Source organism: Babylonia areolata, chromosome 24 (genome assembly GCF_041734735.1).
Source record: "Babylonia areolata isolate BAREFJ2019XMU chromosome 24, ASM4173473v1, whole genome shotgun sequence".
In the NCBI taxonomy this organism is placed as follows: domain Eukaryota; kingdom Metazoa; phylum Mollusca; class Gastropoda; order Neogastropoda; family Buccinidae; genus Babylonia; species Babylonia areolata.
The window spans coordinates 31,676,621-31,696,620 of NC_134899.1; the positions used below are offsets into that span (position 1 = coordinate 31,676,621).

The following is a 20,000-nucleotide window of genomic DNA, read 5'->3' on the forward strand; positions in this document are numbered from 1 at the left end:
GAGAGAGAGAGAGAGAGAGAGAGACAGAGAGATAGAGAGAGAGACAGAGAGAGAGAGAGTGTGTGTCTGTATACATGTGTGTATGTGTGTATGTATGTGTGTGTTTGTGTGTGTGTTTGTTTGCGTGCGTGCGTGCGTGCGTGTATAAGAGAGACAGAGATACAGGGAGAGAGACAGGGACGGACACACAGAGAGACAGACAGGGAAATAGAGACAGATTCATAGACAGACAGAGCTACAGAAGCAGACAGATAGAAAGACAGAGACAGACACAAACAATATAACACAGGTATGATAGTGTCGAAAAAAACAACAACAAAAAACAACAATAACAAATAGAATGGGAAACTGTAGTTCACGTATTTGCACAAGCAGCGAGACGGCTACTCCACCTCTGGGACATGAGAATGATATGGGTGATTCACAAGCTACCTTTTTCGCACACACACACACACACACACACAGAGAGAGAGAGAGAGAGAGAGAGAGAGAGAGAGAGAGAGAGAGAGAGAGAGAGAGAGAGAGAGAGAGAGAAATAGCTGCACGCTTCTGTCCCGTGAGATAGCAAGAGCACAATTTGTCACTGTCGAGACAGAGTTACGCGTCCATAGGTGTCCATAACTGGATAATACACACGCCTTACTGTCATCTGCACAAGTGCATACACCTTTTGGATAAACGATTCTCTGTTTGTGTATGTGAGTGTGTGTGTGTGTGTGTGTGTGTGTGTGTGTGTGTGTGTGTGTGTGTGTGTGTGTGTGTGTGTGTGTTCAAAACTGTGTATGACATATTATGTAATTTGTACACAGAATGGTGCAAGAATGGATTAGTTGTTTACACCAAATTGTAACTAAAACGGAATCTGATTGTGATTCCCAATCACATACATTTGTGTGTGTATGTGTGTGTGTGTGTGTGTGTGTGTGTGTGTGTGTGTGTGTGTGTGTGTGTGTGTGTGTGTGTGTGTGTGTGTGTGTGTGTGTGTGTTTGTTTTGAATAAAAGTTATTTTTGTTGCAATGAGATCACTGCTTCAAATGATGATTTCGATAGGATATTGGTGGAATCATTGCAATAACTGAAGATGTGTACGTTTTGTGTGCAGTGTAAAATGTATTTAGAAGAGAAAATACATTGGTAATTTGCTCACCGCAAACACAATTTCGTTAGAAAGAGTTACTTCTTTTTATATGAGCGTAAATGTCGGTGTTAGCCTTTATAGCTACACTTTCTGTTTTCATTCTTTTTCTTTCTTTCTTCTTTTTTCAACTCATTGTATTCACTTTCCTGTATACCGCCGTTAATATATATATATATATATATATATATATATATATTTTTTTTTTTTCTTTTTTTCACTTCATGAATTATATTGTCTACCTTGAAAAAAGGAAAGAAAAGAAGTGATTGCCACTCTTTATTGTTTGTTAATCATTTACTTTCCAAGCCTCATTATTCTTTTAATTATAAACAATCACTGTTTACCGATGGATAATGATTTACCGAACAGGGTGAGAAAACAGAGTTCCTTGAGAAGGCTGTAATTGTAAAAAAAAAAAAAAAAAAAAAAAAAAAGTGATACGTTTACAGTTGCTGGTGAATTCCACTGCATTACGGGTGTCCATAATGTTTTCTCCTATTTGTAAAAGCTTGTTGCCTGATAAATACATGTGTCCAAAGCCTGCATTTTCATATTGAAAAAAAAAAAAAAAAAATCTGCAAGCAAAAGTGTTCTCGTTAGAATATTCAATGACTTCATTCAGACCTGCAATGCTGCATACATACTTAAATGCAGAAGAAGAAATGTTCACACAAGTTTATTTTACCTTAATTGATTGATTGATAGATTGGTATAAATACTTATATAACGCCTCTCCTCGGTCGGAGACCAAGCTCTAAGCGCTTTACAAACATGGAGTCATTTGCACAACAGACTGCCTACCTGGGTAGAGCCGACTGACGGCTACCACTGGGCGCTCATCATTCGTTTCCAGTGTCATTCAATCAGATTTCAGGCACGCACTTACACACACTCTCTCTCTCTCTCTCTCTCTCTCTCTCTCTCTCTCTCTCTCTCTCTCTCTCTCTATCTATCTATCTATCTAGAGAGAGAGAGAGAGAGAGAGAGAGAGAGAGAGCGACAAGGAAAAACGTTTTCTTGAAACAAAGGCCGACGTCTGTACAAAAAACATAGGAAATACATTCACACTAATATCACAGTACTTACTACTGTAGAAACAACAATTACTGCAACTACTACGGCTACTGCTATCACAAATACTACTCCTCTCTATCTCTCTTTTTGGCGCGCGCGCACACACACACACACACACACATACACTAGCCCCCACCCCCCACCCCCCCTCCATCCCCAACACAAACTTACCAAAACCACATGTCATTGTCTTTTCATTGGAATAAGCGTAAAGTAATCCGATATCTGATGTTTTTTAAAGCAACAACTTTAGGACCGTCTGTAGAATTTTTTTTTCCTAAGTTTAAACAACAATAATAAATAAAACCCAATAAACGATTCTTGTTCTTCAAAAGCAACAATTTGTTAGGACAGCCAAAGAGAAAAAAAAACAACAAAAACATTCTCAACAGTTAACTATTTCCCTCAAAAATATATCGTCAACTCACGCAATTAAAAATACAAATGGAGGGAAACTGGGTACATACGTACGTACATTTAAAGTTTGGCTTGATGACTAACTCTTGCACGCTTGCATCTGAACGTGTAGCAAACGGGACAGTGGCTGAAGCGAGACAGACACAATTATTCAAAACACGTGCACAAAATCAGTTTTAAAACGTATTCAAGTAAGCCGCGCAGATATGCAGAGATTTCCATTCGAAACCACTTCAGTTGATTTACAAGAATCTTTCTTTCTATGTCTACTGCCTTTACTTGTAGAATATAGATGGAGGGAAGGAAGGATAAGGACAGTTAGGATTTCCGTCCGTTACCCAATGGTCGCCTGTATATCGAAATGCTATCAGTTCTGAACAAGTCAGGTGGTGCATGCACGTGTTGTTATTTAATTAAGCCCTTGCATTGTGAACATATTCGTTACAGTGTGAACGTATTAAAAATGTTGTGAAATGAGCTGTTTTGTTGTTGTTGTTGAGTTCTTTTTCTTTCTCTCTCTCTTTATTTCACTCTATCTATATTTTATTTTCAATTCATTCATTCATTCAATCATTCTCCCTGACACTTTCCTTTTTTTTTCTTTCCCACTACCTGTCTGTTAGCCTATCTTTTGTTCTTTCTCTCTCGATCTTTCTGTATGTCTGTCGATGTTTCTTCTCCAGCGACACGCAGAACCGATTGTCATCAGACATTTGTCTCTTGGGTGAATTTGAACTTGTGGACTCAAATCGACCCCCACCCTCCCCACACCATCTCTCTCTCTCTCTCTCTCTCTCTCTCTCAACTAACCACCCACACCCACCTCCACACACACATCCTAAAAAAAAGTTTCCTCCAAGATTTTTCACTGACCAATCAAAACGCTTACGGGACTTCATTCACTGACGTTTAACACACAGCCCCCCTCTCTTCCCGATGTCTTGTGTCTGAACAAAGTGAACACGTAGATAAAAATTCCTTTTTCCGGGCTTGATTGACAGCCAAACACTAAGCGAAGCTTACATCTGTATATAATAGCTAAGTGGCTTTTTGTAAAGTCAACTAAACACAGCAGCATTGTTTGTAAAAAATAATAAAATAAATTAAAATAAAATAAAAAGGAACAATAAAAAAAAAATTAAAAAAATCCAAAAAAATCCGGTGGAGTCAGTGTTTATTCTCGAACGCAGAGTGAAGTAGGGGAGGAGGGGGTGAGCAGATGGTAGAGCGGGATGAAGTTGTGAGAAAAAAACAAAAACAACCCCACCCCCACCCCCACCCCACCCCCCCACAAAATATGCGGGTAATACGGTAATGTTCAACTTCGGAAGTTCTTTGAACGCGCTCGGCACCAGTGCATGGTAATGATATTCACTGCTGCTCACCTCACCTGGATATGCTGTTTGTGGCAATGTTAATGTTGGCAAGGAGAAGCCCCCCCCCCCCACCCCCCCCACCCAACACCTATTCCCACCCCACTCGCTACCCGCCCCACCCTGTCCCCAATTGCCCTGAATATTCATGTGTGCCACACCAAATTGAAAAGGCTGGTCGACATTATGATTATCAAATCAAGCACAAGAATAAGGACAATATAGGAAAAAAAAAGAAAAGAAGATAAAACCCCTGACACCAACAGAATGACGCGAGATGTGAAGTACACCAAAATGACCGGTCACCATGGTCACCAGGTAAGTTGGGAAGGAACACCCGGTCAGGAAACAACGCACACTGGTGCTGATCTGACTGCCTCTCTCACAGGGGAGAACTCCTATCAAGCTTCAAGTGACATACAGGTAGGTCTCGTTTTTAATCTTTGAATGGTCTGAGAAAAAAAAAAAAAAAAAATTGTGAGAAAACTGACGGAATCGTTATGGGGAGACAGAAAGTCAGTCTCCCACACTTGTTATACAAAACGTATGTGTGCATGCAAATATTCATGCGGCCATCGTCTCTGACAAACACAACCTTTGTTTGATATAGGCCCGAGGCCTAAATTGATCAACATGTCAGTGCTCGGAGAAAAAAAAATGAAAGAAAGAAAGAAAGAAAATAAAGTTCTCCCTCAACTAACATGTGACTGAGGCAACCAAAAAACAACAACAAACAAACAAAAAAACAAAAACAAAAACAAAACAAAACAAAACAAAACACACACACACACACACACACACACACACACACACACACACACACACACACACACACACTAACAGCAACAGCAACAACAAAACAAAACACACAACAACGAAAGTCAGCGTCGGTGTCTGTGTGTCTTGCAGACACCGCAGCTGTTTCTGGAAAGTGGCAAAGCTGACTTCATACAAAATGTGTGTAAAATCAGCGTCTTATGTCATGCCAGAACCTGATGTGATGAAAACACTGAACGAAGTCGCTGTCCGCTCTAACAGGGCCAATGCTTTTAAAATAATAAACTTATAACTCGATAGAACAATTTGGATTCCGAGACTTTTGCGATATCTTTAAATTTTAACTGGCAATGTAATAATCATTTTATCGTATAGGTTCAAAATACTAAGGGTACACATCTCTTTCTCGGAAGCAGTATCCATGATTTGGTGTCTGAATCGATGAACCTCCAAAAGCAGCACACTCTTCTCGAGAGAAATAATTTTTTGTGTTTCAAATCGACAGGTATACTAACTAGCACATGTCGATTTTTTTTTTTTAACCGAAGCAAACACAAAACAAACACTGATAAGATATTTAATTATTCTCTGCAGTCTGTGCAATGTTTACAAAGCATTTGTTGAACAAGAGAGAATAGCAAAACCTAGAAAAAAAAAATCATTATAGTATACATTCTCTTGTTTATTTTTTCTGCAACATTACATCTAATAATAGAGATACTGTTTCCAAATTTATGAAACAGTACTTAGATAGAGAAAGTCAGTGAAAGGGGCCTCAGCGAGCCTCATGGACCAAACGTTATGCACAAACCAAGAGATATTTTGAGATAAAATACATTCACTTCTGTCATATCCGACTAAGAACACCAGGACAGCAGAGGAGGCAGCTCCTGTCCCAGCTATCTGGACAAGGATCTGGTTATATCGGAGAGTGTATTGCCCAAGTTACACTCTCACGGCCAAGAGGATTTTGGAACAGTCGGCGCTGGGATGATTCCCGAAGGCAAACTCGCCCCAAAGGCTGTAGCACTAAGAGCCAGTGCAATCTTAGTTTGAGACTTGAAGTCCACCACAAAAGACAAAACTGTAAATGATTTCCCATCGCGGTGGAGAAACCTTTGATCATTCAACACTTTACTATTGGCCCAACTGTAAGCACATGTCAATCTCTGATATAAGCCGAGGGTTTGTCACAAAATGTGTATAGCCTATATAGATACATCAATGGATAAATAAATCAGATAAACAATGAATAAATAAATGAATGAATACATAAACAAACAAACAAATAGATAGATAAATAAATTGATTGGTAAATAAATTAACACAATCATAGTTTTTTTTACAACACAACCGACATATACATGACAGAAAGTAAAGCTCATCAATAAAGAAATGAATAACCATACCTACAGTCGATTCCATAGATTACACAGATACAAAAAATAAAGACGTACAGACAAAATTGAAAAACACACACATAAAACAACAACAAGAACAACACAAATGGAAACAGATGAAGTTTGATTTCCGAGATATTGTCCCCCTTGTCTCCCAAGCATTTCTTTATGATGACCTATAACGGATTTCAGCACTGAAAAAACAACATATATATATATATGTGTGTGTGTGTGTGTGTGTGTGTGTGTGTGTGTGTGTGTGTGTGTGTGTGTGTGTGTGTGTGTGTGTGTGTGTGTATCAACGACAACAACAACCCCAAAACAAAAACAAAAAAAACGTATGGTCTGAAAAGGCGACTTGTTCACTGACTGCACTGCTTCGGGAATTTTCGCTGAGGGTACTCATACAGCTCATCAACAGATAAATGATGCCCCCCAGAAAGTATTCAAAGCATTGTAGAATATATACATAGCTGATATCATGTCGAATTTTTTGGTGTGATCATCGAAAACAGGTAGGCGTTGACTGCATTCCATAACCGACATACTTACAAACATACATACATACATACAGATAGACAGACAGACAGACAAGCTGAATCGAGACTCCTTTTATCTGTGTATAAACACATGCGACATTTGGGACGTGTATGAAGTCAGTTATCGGAAGGAAAAAAAAAAAAAAAACACAAAAACTTTGTGCCTCCCTAAAAGATAATTCCACCTGAAAGCACGTTACAACGATCCATTTAAGAAACGACATTGAAATGCAAACATAAAACACTATCATAAAACAAAAACAAAACAAAAAACACCTAAACAACAACAACAAAAAAAGAAAAAAGAAAAAAAAAAACCCAACATTGACGCCTCCAACAAATTAAGGACAGAAGAGTGACGTAAAGTTGAATCTTTTCTTTATAAAAAAAAAAGCACCAAAACTATACACGGATTTGTATAGAAACAATATAAAGCGCTCGCACATAGACACCCCCATCCCCCCTCTTCCCCCCCCCCCCCCACACACACACATACATATATACATAAAGAGAACACAGGAAAGTCACTTGCCTGATACCGTTTTGACAACCGAAGCGACGGTATCGATGTCACGAGACATGCACAACATAAAACACATGCTGCACATTAGGCTGTTTTCTGTTACTTTTTTTTCTTTTTCGTGCCATCCATGAGAAAACTGAACTAAAAACAACATCATAACAGAATCCATCAGTTTGTTCAACGAAAAAAGACAACTAAAACGTTGCGTCCTGTAAACACAAATTAGATTCAAATACACATACCCACAATAAAAACAAAAACAAAAAAACCCCGAAGAGGTATAAAACATGATTCATCGATGATCTAATTACACAGTAGACTGACGTTGGGGGAGGGACAACAGTATTTCATTAAACAATAAAATAAAGAAAAAAAAAGAAGAGAAAAACCGTTTCGTATTGCTGGAATAGATCATCTCTTGGTCACAGATGCTGAAAGCAGGACCACACTTCAATATGTTTCAACGACGTGTGCTGAAAACTGAGAGCTATGGTAACGCTTAGATAGCATGCATGCGTGCAACACCATAATTTCGAGTCCTTGAAACCGTATCCACTACCAAACCCCCTCCCCAGAAAACAAAACAAAACAAAACAAGACAAAACAACAATTATAACAACAAAAAACAAAAGAAAACCACAAAGAACCACAATCCTCGGCTTCTGCTTATCTCCCAACAACGAAATGGCGAAAAAATCAATTACCTATATAATAATAATAATAATAATAATATTTTTAATAATAATAATAATAATAATAATAATAATAATAATAATAATAATAATAATATAGCGCTGAATCTTGTGCAGAGACAAATCTGAGCGCTTTCACACCAGTCATTCACACGCATACATAACTGAAGAAACTGAAGACAGGGAAGAGGCAGGGAGGGAGGCTATCTTGTGAAGAGGTGGGGTTTAAGGTCAGACTTGAAAGACCTGAGTGCGGAGACCTGACCAAGCGAAAGAGGAAGTTCATTCCAAATGCAAGGTCCAGAGACAGAGAAAGAACGGCGTCCAACAGTAGAGTGTTTGAATCTAGGTATGCGTAAACAGAGAAGAAAAGAATACTGCTGAGCTAACTTAGAGAGAAAAAGGGATACGAACAATCTAATCATGCAAATGGGCAACGACCCTTACTCATGATGGTTTCCCGAACAATTATTAACGATGTTGCCTACTCAGCATCAGAAAGCAGTCTACCATAGGTCCTTCGAAAAAACACACAAATATATATATTTTTTTATTAAAAAAAAAGAAAGATCGATGGGTTTCTAATCGTATGTTCGCGTTCTGATGCCAGACGTATACTAAACCGAAAACGACTTGCGGTATGTTAATGGTATATATTCCTACTGAGATCATGCACCATTTAAAGCAGGACAGCTTAACACACACTGTTTATCTCCTTTCAGGTGAATTACGCAGTGAGCAAATGAAATGTCCATAGTCAGCATTAAATACATTTCATTACTAGGTATGATTCAGAATTTTGCAAAGTTACTTAAAAGCGATTGATATTCACGACGCTTTGGTTGGCTCATCCAAACATATGAAGTAACAATAAGGCTGGGAGAGTAAACGATTAGCAAACAATAAAGAGTGGCAACTTTCTCTCCGAACACAAGGTACACAACTTGAAACAAACTTTTTATTTACATGTGTACTAGCACATGAGCAGCGTTGACTTGAAGCTGTGTTACTTTGTGTATGGAGAGAGTTGTCACTATTGTATGTTATCCAGACAACCAAAATTAAACATTGGACAATTTACTGCGAACACTCGATATCCAGTTTCTTTTCTCAAGTGCATCCAGTCAAAGGACATCCCGCAGGTTTTATGTCCACACTCATTAACCACTAACCAATATCCAGTGTAATTTAGGGCTGAAGGTTTGGAAATTGGGTACCTACTGGTGTCTTCATACAGAAAACTATTTGGCGTTTGCATTTCACCGTTTTGATAGTTAACAAACATTTGGAAAACAAGATGATGATGATGGAGTCTCCCGTCGGACCGACGGATGAGTAGGCAGGCAGGCTTATCTGTCGGTGTGTGTCCTCATATGGGAGAAGAGGCCGATTCTGGATGCGCAGCACTTCCCATAGGTGTTGCAAGGGAAAACGTCTCCAGAAGTTTAGCCCTGCTTCCTTCGCTCACGCTTCTCCTCAATGGCCAGCGTTCTCTTCTTTTCAAATGTCTTTATGCCACTAGAGCACAGCATCCTCCAGCGAGAGCGGTCCAGAGCAACATGATATTTTCCATAGCAATTTCATTGAAGAAGTAACATTTTAAAACCGTAATAGTAGTTGTAGTAGTATTAGTTGTGTATCTGTTCATGTTTGAAAACGTTTAGTTTCTTCTGAAAGAGGAAGAAACAATATCCTTTCCTTCTCCGCCCTTTCAGACGAGATCAAGTTTTGTTCGCAGTTTTCTTTTTAAGGTATTTTCTTCACAAAAGAGAAAAAAAACAACAAAACCACATGTGCTTCATAATGTAAAACATCACTGTGATATGTGAGTTAGAGTTATTTGCAGATCATCAGGGCATGGATAATCAACCATCCGCAATGAAAAAAAAAAAAAAATAAAAACAAAGAAAAACATTGAATCATGTTGCGCATAGCCCTGGTGGCCGCGTAGGGTCCATTCTGAAGGCTGATTTGGCATAGGAAGTAGGGCAGTGTGACAAGACATTGATACATCTTGCCAGACAATATACAGTGAAGCGTGCTAGGTGATACAACATTTCAGACAGACTCTGTGTGTGTGTGTGTGTGTGTGTGTGTGTGTGTGTGTGTGTGTGTGTGTGTGTGTGTGTGTGTGTGTGTGTGTGTGTGTGTGTGTGTGTTTATTTGTGTATTCATTTATCTGTCTATCTATTAACTGGCTTCCGTTGTCTTGTTATATGACAAATATGAAAACAATCGTGAAATCAAATATTTTGTCTCCCTTTCCCAATAATAAACGTCTATGTTTCTAGTTTTGCGGGATATTTCAGGATGAAAAAAAAAAGAAAAAAAAGAAGAAAAAAACAAAAACAACAAGAAACCCAATAAAAACAGAGAATAATTATATGCGATTCTCTTTACAGGTTATAGTTATATGAACATCTGAAGAAAAGGTGACAATAGTAATAATGATGGCAACAACAGCAACAGCAACAATGATAATAATAATAACAATAATGAGAGTGTTGTTGATGATGATGATGATGGTGGTGGTGGATACAATTTCAGGACATCAGAAAGATACACAGCCTAGTAAAGGGGAACGACGTTCTATGGTTAAAATATGGAGCACCGAATTCATTCCATTACTCTTAAACCGTCGGGTCCTCTTTACGTGCTTTCATTGTTACCACAAATACGAAGTCAAGTCTCTAGCCTTCCTTTCTTTAGTTTCAGGCAGTCAAATGATAATATATTGTAATACATCTACAGCAACTATATAAATAAAGGAGAGCAGGTTTTAAAAATTGCAACAAAATCGGAATCATTTTTCATCAACGGCATAACACATTATTCAATAGGAGCGCGGCGCGATATAGTCCTTATAATAAATGGTAGTAGTAGTAGTAGTAGTAGTAGTAGTAGTAGTAGTAGTAGTAGAAGTAAAAGAGGTAGGAGTACAAGTGGTAGTAGTAGTAGTAGTAGTAGTAGTAATGGAGGTGACAATGACACTGCTGCTACTACTGCTGCTGCTACAACTACTGCGACCACCAGATTGTAATAACGATAATGATGGTGATGATGATATAAAACACACACACACACACACACACACACTCTCTCTCTCTCTCTCTCTCTCTCTCTCTCTCTCTCTCTCTCTCTCTCTCTCTCTATATATATATATATATATATATATATATATGTGTGTGTGTGTGTGTGTGTGTGTGTGTGTGTGTGTGTGTGTGTGTGTGTGTGTGTGTGTGTGTCGCGACGATGAGATTAGTGTCTCGGGATGAAAACTGGGACGGACATGCATTCAAACACAAAAGCACGGGAAAGAGAGAGTAGGAAAAAATAAGTCGAAAAGAAGAAGAAAAAAAAGTATCATCCCAAACTTTCCTCTCAGTTCTGATCATTAATTTATCCACTTCCAGTGTACGCTGCAGACAGAATCATGGGGACTGTGGTCAGGACTGTCGTTGAAAGGACTTCGTCATCATCAGCATCGTAATCATAACTCCCTCAACTTGGGATTTCCTCGAGGGCTGAAGAGACTTAGTGGCTGTCAGTAAAAACCTCTGGACGATTCGCTTACTCGGTCTGGCTCCGCGACTAAAGCGATTGTTTTCGTCAGTAAGGGGTGAGTGAGGAGGAAATCAGTACGGGGAATTTTCCAGGTGGTGAAACAGAACAGGCATTACGGAAAACCATCAACGTGACTCAGCAGCATGGCAGGGTCTACTACGGCGTGTGACCTCGTGGCACAACCACCAGCAACCAATCATCATCATCATCATCGTCGTCATCATCACCACCATCGTCACCATCATCATCACCTCCATAACAGTAACAATCGTTTCAAGCCCTGGTTAGACCGTAGCTTGCTTTCGGCGATTTCAAACAGTGACAGCAATACACAACGCACCAGCTTAGTTAACCCATACATGATGCAGCTGTGGATAGATATGTCCACTTTTGCTATTAAAAACAAAAAACAAAAACCCAAACAAACAAACAAAAAAACAAAGCACACCACACACACACACACACACACACACACACACACACACACACACACACAAGCAAAAAAACTGAACGACATACATCAAACGCAACCCTTGTGTCTGTTCGAAAACAAACCAAAAAAAAAAAACAAAAAAAACTTGGACCCTAAAAAAATAAAATAAAATAAAATAAATAAGATAAATAAAATAAAATATGGAGGCACCAATCGAGTGATCAGATATAGTTGGTCGTTGGTCTCAAAGCAATATAAAGCAAGATAGTCTGCCATCCCAGATAACGAGTGATCTGCCTGTTAAAAAAAAAAAAAAAAAAAAAATGCTGCAGAAGTTTCACTGAAATTAATCTCACAGCAGTGTACGAAAACACGTAACTCGTGAATACGTAATTCACGGTCACGAATTATTAGATACACGAACAAAGAAAACAGATCCAGAAATTTAAAAACCAAAAGAAGTCGTACGTTGCATCTCGCTTTGTTCATCGTTATCTCTTTTTATTCGCCTGAAAACGGGCAGCTTGAAATTGTATTATGCCTTTGTCAACACTGATTTAAAACCAAAAAAATTCATATATTAGACTTGCTAATTTTCATCTATATCATCAGTCCGTACAATCTCTTCCACATGAGGAAAACAAATCTTCTTCAAAATGAATCCGCTCACTCAAAAAGACGCTGATCGGGACAGGTTGTGCTTGAGTACGAATCTCAAAATCATTTGTGATCGTATGTTTTCTGTACTTCTTTATGTGTTAACGAATGAATGAAAGGCAGTACTACTCAACGATTGTGGTGAGAAGAACACAACGGAATGGATCACTCGTGACAAGCGTTTGTCTCCTAGACATGTCAAACATTACTTCACACACAGAGAGGAACTGTGCGTAACATATTCCCAGACATACCTGTTATCAAATTATATTAAATATACACGTAGTATAACAATCAGCTGTAAAACTTAACAGGGAATGTGAAATGGCACGTTACATGTGTCAAGCATCTACAAATAATGCAATAGGTCAGTACTCTGGGTCACAATTGTTTTTGTTTTTTTGGGTTTTTTTTTATTTTTTATCATGAAACGCCAAGAATGCAAGCACCCACGTAAACAGTATTTACCTGCACTTTGACAGTAACGACCTGCGAATTAAAGGTATTACGACATGCTCATGGTATGCTTAATTACGTCAAACGTATTTGCATATTGTATGCTCGATATTGGGAACAGTTTTGGTTTTATAATACATGTCCGAGTATGCTGCATATATTAAAAAAAAAAAAAAGTATATGACTGTATACGTAAGTAATAAGGGATGAGTCATATGAAATGTCCTGGACACGCCAGTAAAGTATACTTATCCGAGAACTATCTGGAGGCAGCCTCAAATCTTTTTCGTTACTTCCTTTGCATCCTTCACGGCCGGAAGAAAGCAGCAACTCAAGTTAAGAAAGTGTGTGACATTTAGGAACCGTCGAACAAAAATATTTCTTCGGCATATGCGTCGCGTGCGCGTGCGCGTATATGTGAGTGTGTAAATGCGAGTGTGTGTGTGTGTGTGTGTGTGTGTGTGTGTGTGTGTGTGTGTGTGTGTGAGGGGGGGATATGTTTGTGATGTGTGCGTGTGTATATATATATATATATATATATATATATATATATATATATATATATATATATCTCTGTGTGTGTGCGTGCGTGTGTGCGTGTGTGTGTGTGTGTGTGTGTGTGTGTGTGTGTGTGTGTGTGTGTGTGTGCGCACGCGCGCTTGCATGCATGCATGCATGTGTACATGCGAGCGCATGTATTTCCAATACCCTACCTTTGTGACTGCAAACGAACGTTCAAACAAATCGCTCTTTGAGAAACATAGCATCTACTGAGCCAGCAAATACACCAAAAGAATCCCCCCCAAAAAAAACCCAATCAAAAAACAAAAAAAAACAACAAAAAACAAAAACAAAAAAACAAACAAAAAAACAACAGAAAAACCATCAACAACAAGAAGAAACCACGTCCTCATTATGACATACAATAAACAAAAGAGAACAAGCAATAAATGTAAGAACTGGAATACGAATTCAGAGATAAAATGATAATAATCATGACATGACATGGTATTAGAAAGTCCAATAAAGAATAAAGTAGCATGTAACCATTTCCAACTGACTATAAAACACACACACACACACACACACACACACACACACATATATATATATATATATATATATATATATATATATATATATATATATATATATATATATATATATATATATATATATATATATACCTTACATGATTTTACAGGCAGTGTTAGACTCCAGGCATGTATATGTGAATGTAGATAAAATGAAAAAGAAACACAAAACAAAACAAAGTAAAACCAGCTGTATGGCGGAGCTTGTTACTAAAAGCATACAGTTATGACATCAATTAAACAAAGATAAAACAAAACAAAACACAATTCAAATCAACATCTTCTTTGTGGCTGTGTAAAACTAAACTCGTACATGTATAATGTTGAAAAAGAACCAAGGGAATATATATATAGGAAATAGGAATGAGGCTGGAACAATGATGCAACCAAAAGTAAGAGACATAGACAGCGAGATACATAGAGAGAAAGGAAGAGACTAAAATGGAGAAGAAGGTGGTGGTGGTGGAGAAAGATATAGATAATAAGAGATAGATGGGTAGATAGACAGACAGACAGACAGACAGACAGACAGATAGATAGATAGATAGATAGACTGATTGATTGAAAGAGACATACAGAGGGGACAATGGGAAAGACAGAGAGAGAGAGAGAAGGAGAGAGAGAGAGAAGGAAAGAGAGAGGGGAGATAGAGAGAGATGATAAAGACGGAAAGAGAGAGAGAGAGAAGGCGAGAGAGAGAGAGAGAGAGAGAGAGAGAGAGAGAGAGAGGCAAAGACAGAAACAGAGGAAGAAAGAGAGAGAGAGACAGACAAAGATACAGGAGGAGAGAGACAGAGACAGAGAGCGAGAGTGATGGGAATAATCAGAGCAACAACAAGAGGCTGAGGAGGCTGAGCGATGGGTGGGTACAGTACAGTATCCACACAGACTACGAACAGAGTTTGAAGGACATCGTCAGGCTGTGTATGATTTGTGTGGACTTTCAGACTTCACATAAACCTGTTTGGCATTGCTCATATCAGCGTTCATTTAAACCCTTTTTTTTTGTTTTCCAGGACAGCACTTAAATGACAAATGACATGACAATAATACGCCTGGTCGATATATTATCTCTGTATCTATAATCGTTGTCGTTATCACCATAACAACAACTGTAACAATGGTAAATACCCAAGACGTGTTTTCAGTGTGAAGCGAAGAGACCAAATCCACTTGATTGCCAGAATGAAAATATAATGAATGACACTGTGTCACGAATGCCGCGGAACTGACTCCAAGAAATGGAGTGTTCTGGAGCGAAAAAAAAAAAATTGTCCATCCCGTTTTCAATTAACCTGCTCACGCCAAACACATACCTTACCCCCATCCACCCCACACAAACACACACCCACTTCTCAAAAAAGAGAGAGACAGAGCGTGTGTACATGCATGCATACACACATACACACATACATACGATCAGAAATGCGCGTTGGATATATCGTAATGCATGACAGCATCAGCTTCCTTTTTTTTTTTTTTTTTTTTTTTTTTTTTTAGTAAGACAGTAGAATGAACCCAATGTGCATCTCACCCCGAAGACGCAGTGTGGCTGCCAAAATGGCCTTATGAAATCGGTCGCTCGTAGACACAAAAGCGAGAGGAAATTTGAGCGTAAGGACACAGTTGAAGAAGATGAAGATGAAGGTGATGAAGAAGAAGAATTATTATATTGCTTGTGGTAGTAGTAGTAGTAGTAGTAGCAGTAGCAGTAGTTGTAGTAATAGCAGCTGCGACAGTATTGTTGTAGTATTGGTAGCAACAGTGGTAGCTGCAGTACTGATAGTAGCAATAGCAGAAGCAGTAGTAGTAGTAGAAGAAGAAGACCATGGAGAAAAATAGAAGGGATACAAAAAAAGAAAAAAAGAAAAAAAAAGTATGCTTCAGCATGTTCGCGAGCACACACATACGCTATAAATATAGGCTGCATGTCGTGAGCTCTGATATCTGGATATGGTTCCTAATGGATCATAGCGTGAAACTTCCAACAGTACAGGTTATAGGTCCCACAGCCTCTACACACTCATCGGGCAGTGACTTTCATAACCACTGTGTCTAGAGCTCGGCAACAGGAAGACGAGGCCTAATCTTCTCCATTTGCCGTTTTTAACCTACCCCATCCGAAATTAGATGCCCATTCACACCTTGATTGTGTGTGTGTGTGTGTGTGTGTGTGCAAAATTCGGACTAAACTTCCGTTCGAAATCAAGGACACGACACCATTGCCGAAACGGATGCTTCCAACTCTGATCACTGGAGAGCACCGGATCAGAAGGCCAATGCCTAAGCGGTTTTGTGCCTCCATGAGACTGCGTACAACTAAAACAAAAAAAACAAAAAAAAAAACACAAAAAAAACACGAAAAGAACGAAAGTGCTTAAAAAAAGAAAAAAGAAAAAAAAAGGAATTAATCAAAATCAAAAAAATAATATAACTTTAACATCAAAAATGATACAAAAGAGGAAACAATTCCACAATCATGGTCGACGATTGACCCTCCCGCTTCCCCACCTGTCCAACGGTCAGTCATCCCACAACATCCCAAACCTTCCACCCCCACAGCCAACCCTCCTCCCTCCCTCTCCCACCCCCCACCCTTCCCACCCCCACCTGCCTCCCGCTCCACCACCACCCCACCCCAGCCCCAAACCCCTAACCCACCCCCTCATCCCTATTTTATGCATCCATCCGACCATTACCTCACTCTCCACACCCAAACCATCGTCAGTAATGAAAACAACGGAGAAGAGAAAGCAGACGGAGAACGAGAACGAGAACAACGAGACAAAAGCGACGTCTGCAGCCACGCCAACACACACAGCGCGCACAGGAGAGCGACAGAGGGGCGACAACTGGGCGACGATCCTTGACTGAGGCCGCCGGGGATTGTGGGGGAGGACCCGTCAGCCTGAGGCCTCTGCGAGCTGGCGCGGAGATCCCTGGTGCTGTCGTTGTCTCTCTGGTGGAGGTGGTGGTTGTTGCCGGGAAGGAAGAGGGTGGACCAGGTGGAGGGGGAGAGGGTGGAGAGGCGGAGGTCGGGGTAGCAGGCCTTGTTCTTGGACTCTGCGGAACAGGAGGAAAAAAGAAGAAGAAAGGATGAGAAAGAAGGAAGGAGGGGAGGAAGGAAGGAAGGAGGGGGAAGAGAATGAGGAGTAGGAAGAGGAGGAGGAAGATAAGGATGATGATGAGTAGAATGAAGAGGAGGGGGAAGAGGAGGGGGGGGGAGGAGACTGAGAAGAAGGAGAAAGAGAATGATGATGATGAGTAGAATTAAGAGGAGGGGGAAGAGGAAAGGATGAAGAATGAGGGGGAGGAGGAGGAAGAGGAAGAGAAGGAGAAGGAGGAGAAAGGAAAGGGGAGAAGAACTAAGAAGAGAACGAGGAGGAGGAGAATTAAGAGGAGGATGATAATGATTAGAATGAAGGGGAGAGGGAAGAGGGAAAGGGTGAAGAATGAGGTGGGAGAGGAGGAGGACGAACGAGAGGGAAGAGCAGAAGAATGAGAGGAGGAGGAGGAGGAAGAAGAAGAAGAGCAGAAGAATGAGAGGAGGAGGAGAAGAGGAGGAGGAAGAAGAAGAGCAGAAGAATGAGAGGAAGAGGAGAAGAGGAGAAGGAAGAGGAGGAGGAGGAAGAAGAGCAGAAGAATGAGAGGAGGAGGAAGAAGAGGAGGGAACGAAACGAAACGAAACGAAACGAAATCTTATTTTTTACCAAGGTGATGAGATGAGCAAAACATATGCTTTGTGTACACACAGCCCTAGGGAGGAGGAGGGAAAGATCACACAAGAATCAAATGGTGATAAATCTTCCTTCCAGAAGCTGGAGTGCGTGAGTGCGCGCACAAACACACACACACACACACACACACACACACACACACACACACACACACACACACTCTCTCTCTCTCTCTCTCTCTCTCGCTCTCTCTCTCACTCATTTCCACACCCCACCCACCCACCCTACACATAAACACACGCATACGTACTCACGCAACCAATAGAACGATAAAAGAGGAAGAGACACACCACTGAATCCAGCTCCCCACTCCACCCCTACCCCTCACCCCCCCACTCACTGTCATCCAAACGCAAGACGGCTTTGGCCTGCAGCTCGAGGGATTCGAACCCCCTGTGCTTGTGAACAGCGCACTGCGGGGTGGGCATTCTGTACATCACTCGCTGCGGCAACCTGGTCCCGTAAATGTTGCTGGAGATGATCTGTGAGAATATAATACATCATGATAATGATGATAATGACGATGATGACAAGATGATGGTGATAACTAACAACAACAATAACAACCAACACAATAAAAAAAACAACAACCCAAAAACAACAACAACAAAGATATCAAGAAGAAGAAGAAGAAGAAATAAACAAATATATAAGTAGATAAATCCATCCATCCATCCATCCATACATAAACTAATAATACTGCTCCATGTTTGTGTAGAAATTCCATAGTATCCTATTAATTTTATTATTATTATTATTATTATTATTATTATTATTATTGTTGTTGTTGTTGTTGTTGTTGTTGTTGGTATTATTATTATTATTATTATTAATTCATTTCAAATGGAATGATTATGTATGTATGTATGTATGTATGTATGTATGGATGGATGAATGGATGGATGGATTGATAGATGCATGCATGCATGAACGGACAGCAAGAATGGTACACACTTCCATCCATCCATCCACCTACCCGTCCATTCATGTATGCATGCATGGGCGGGTAGGTGGATGGATGGATGGAAGCATGTACCATTCTTGCTGTCCGATCATTAAAAATATGATTTTGACCAAGACAGAATTAGTTGTGCCAATACTGACTCAACAGTTGTACTCATTCTTACCGTCCATTCATCAACTTGACTTTGAACAAGACCGTATCAGTTGTACCAATACCGACTCTGCAGTAGCACAGATTCCCACCGTCCATTTATCAATATGACTTTGAACAAGACAGTATCAGTTTACCAATACTGACTCAACAGCAGTATCAATTCTCACCGTCCATTTTACAATAAATTATAACTTTGACCAAGACAGTATCAGTTGTACCAATACTGATTCAACAGAAGTACAAATTCTGCCAGTCCATTTATCAATACAACCTTGAACAAGAACGTATCAGTTGTACCAATATTGACACAACAGTACCAATTCTCACCGTCCATTTATCAATATGACTTTGAGCACCAAAAAAAAAGCTATCAGTTGTACCAATACTGATTCAACATTTGTACTCATTCTTACCGTCCATTTATAAATATGACATTGACCAAGACAGTATCAGTTGCGCCAATACTGACCCAGCGGTTGCAATCAGAGTGCCGTCCATTTATCAACTCGATTTTGACAAAGATAGTATCAGTTGTACCAATACTAACTCAACTGTAGTTCAAAGTATCACTGTCCGTTTATCAATATAACTATGACCAAGACAGTATAAATTGTACCAATACTGATCACACAGTAGAACTAATTCTTCTCGTCCATTTGTCAATATGGCTTCAAACAAGACCGTATCAGTTGTACCAATACTGACTCAACAGTTGTATTCAATCTTGCCGTCCATTTATCAATATAACATTGATCAAGACAGTATCAGTTATACCGATACTGACTCAACAAAATTACTAATTTTACCAGGCCATTCATCAATATAACGTTGACCAAGACAGTATCAGTTGTACCAATACTGACCCAACAGTTGTACTCGCTCTTGCCGTCCATTTATGAATAGCGTAGGTATGCCTAATTGCGAATCGACCAGCTCAACGTGTGTGCTGTAAAGATAGCATGTCGTACGATAGTCAAACGTAGTTCTTTTGTTTCCGAAATCTTTCTT

General features: G+C 39.6%; 1 protein-coding gene across 1 annotated transcript in view; it reads right to left on the reverse strand.

The window, feature by feature from the left end:
• Positions 1–7,653: 7,653 nt before the first annotated feature.
• The window catches only part of LOC143298604 (uncharacterized), a 149,238-nt gene continuing 136,891 nt past the window's right edge, over positions 7,654–20,000 (reverse strand). The window contains exons 14-16 of the mRNA XM_076611485.1: positions 18,216–18,357; positions 16,967–17,062; positions 7,654–7,673 (exon numbers count right to left, since the gene is read on the reverse strand). Coding sequence (XP_076467600.1) covers positions 7,654–7,673; positions 16,967–17,062; positions 18,216–18,357 — 258 coding nt within the window. The remainder of the gene's footprint in view (positions 7,674–16,966; positions 17,063–18,215; positions 18,358–20,000) is intronic.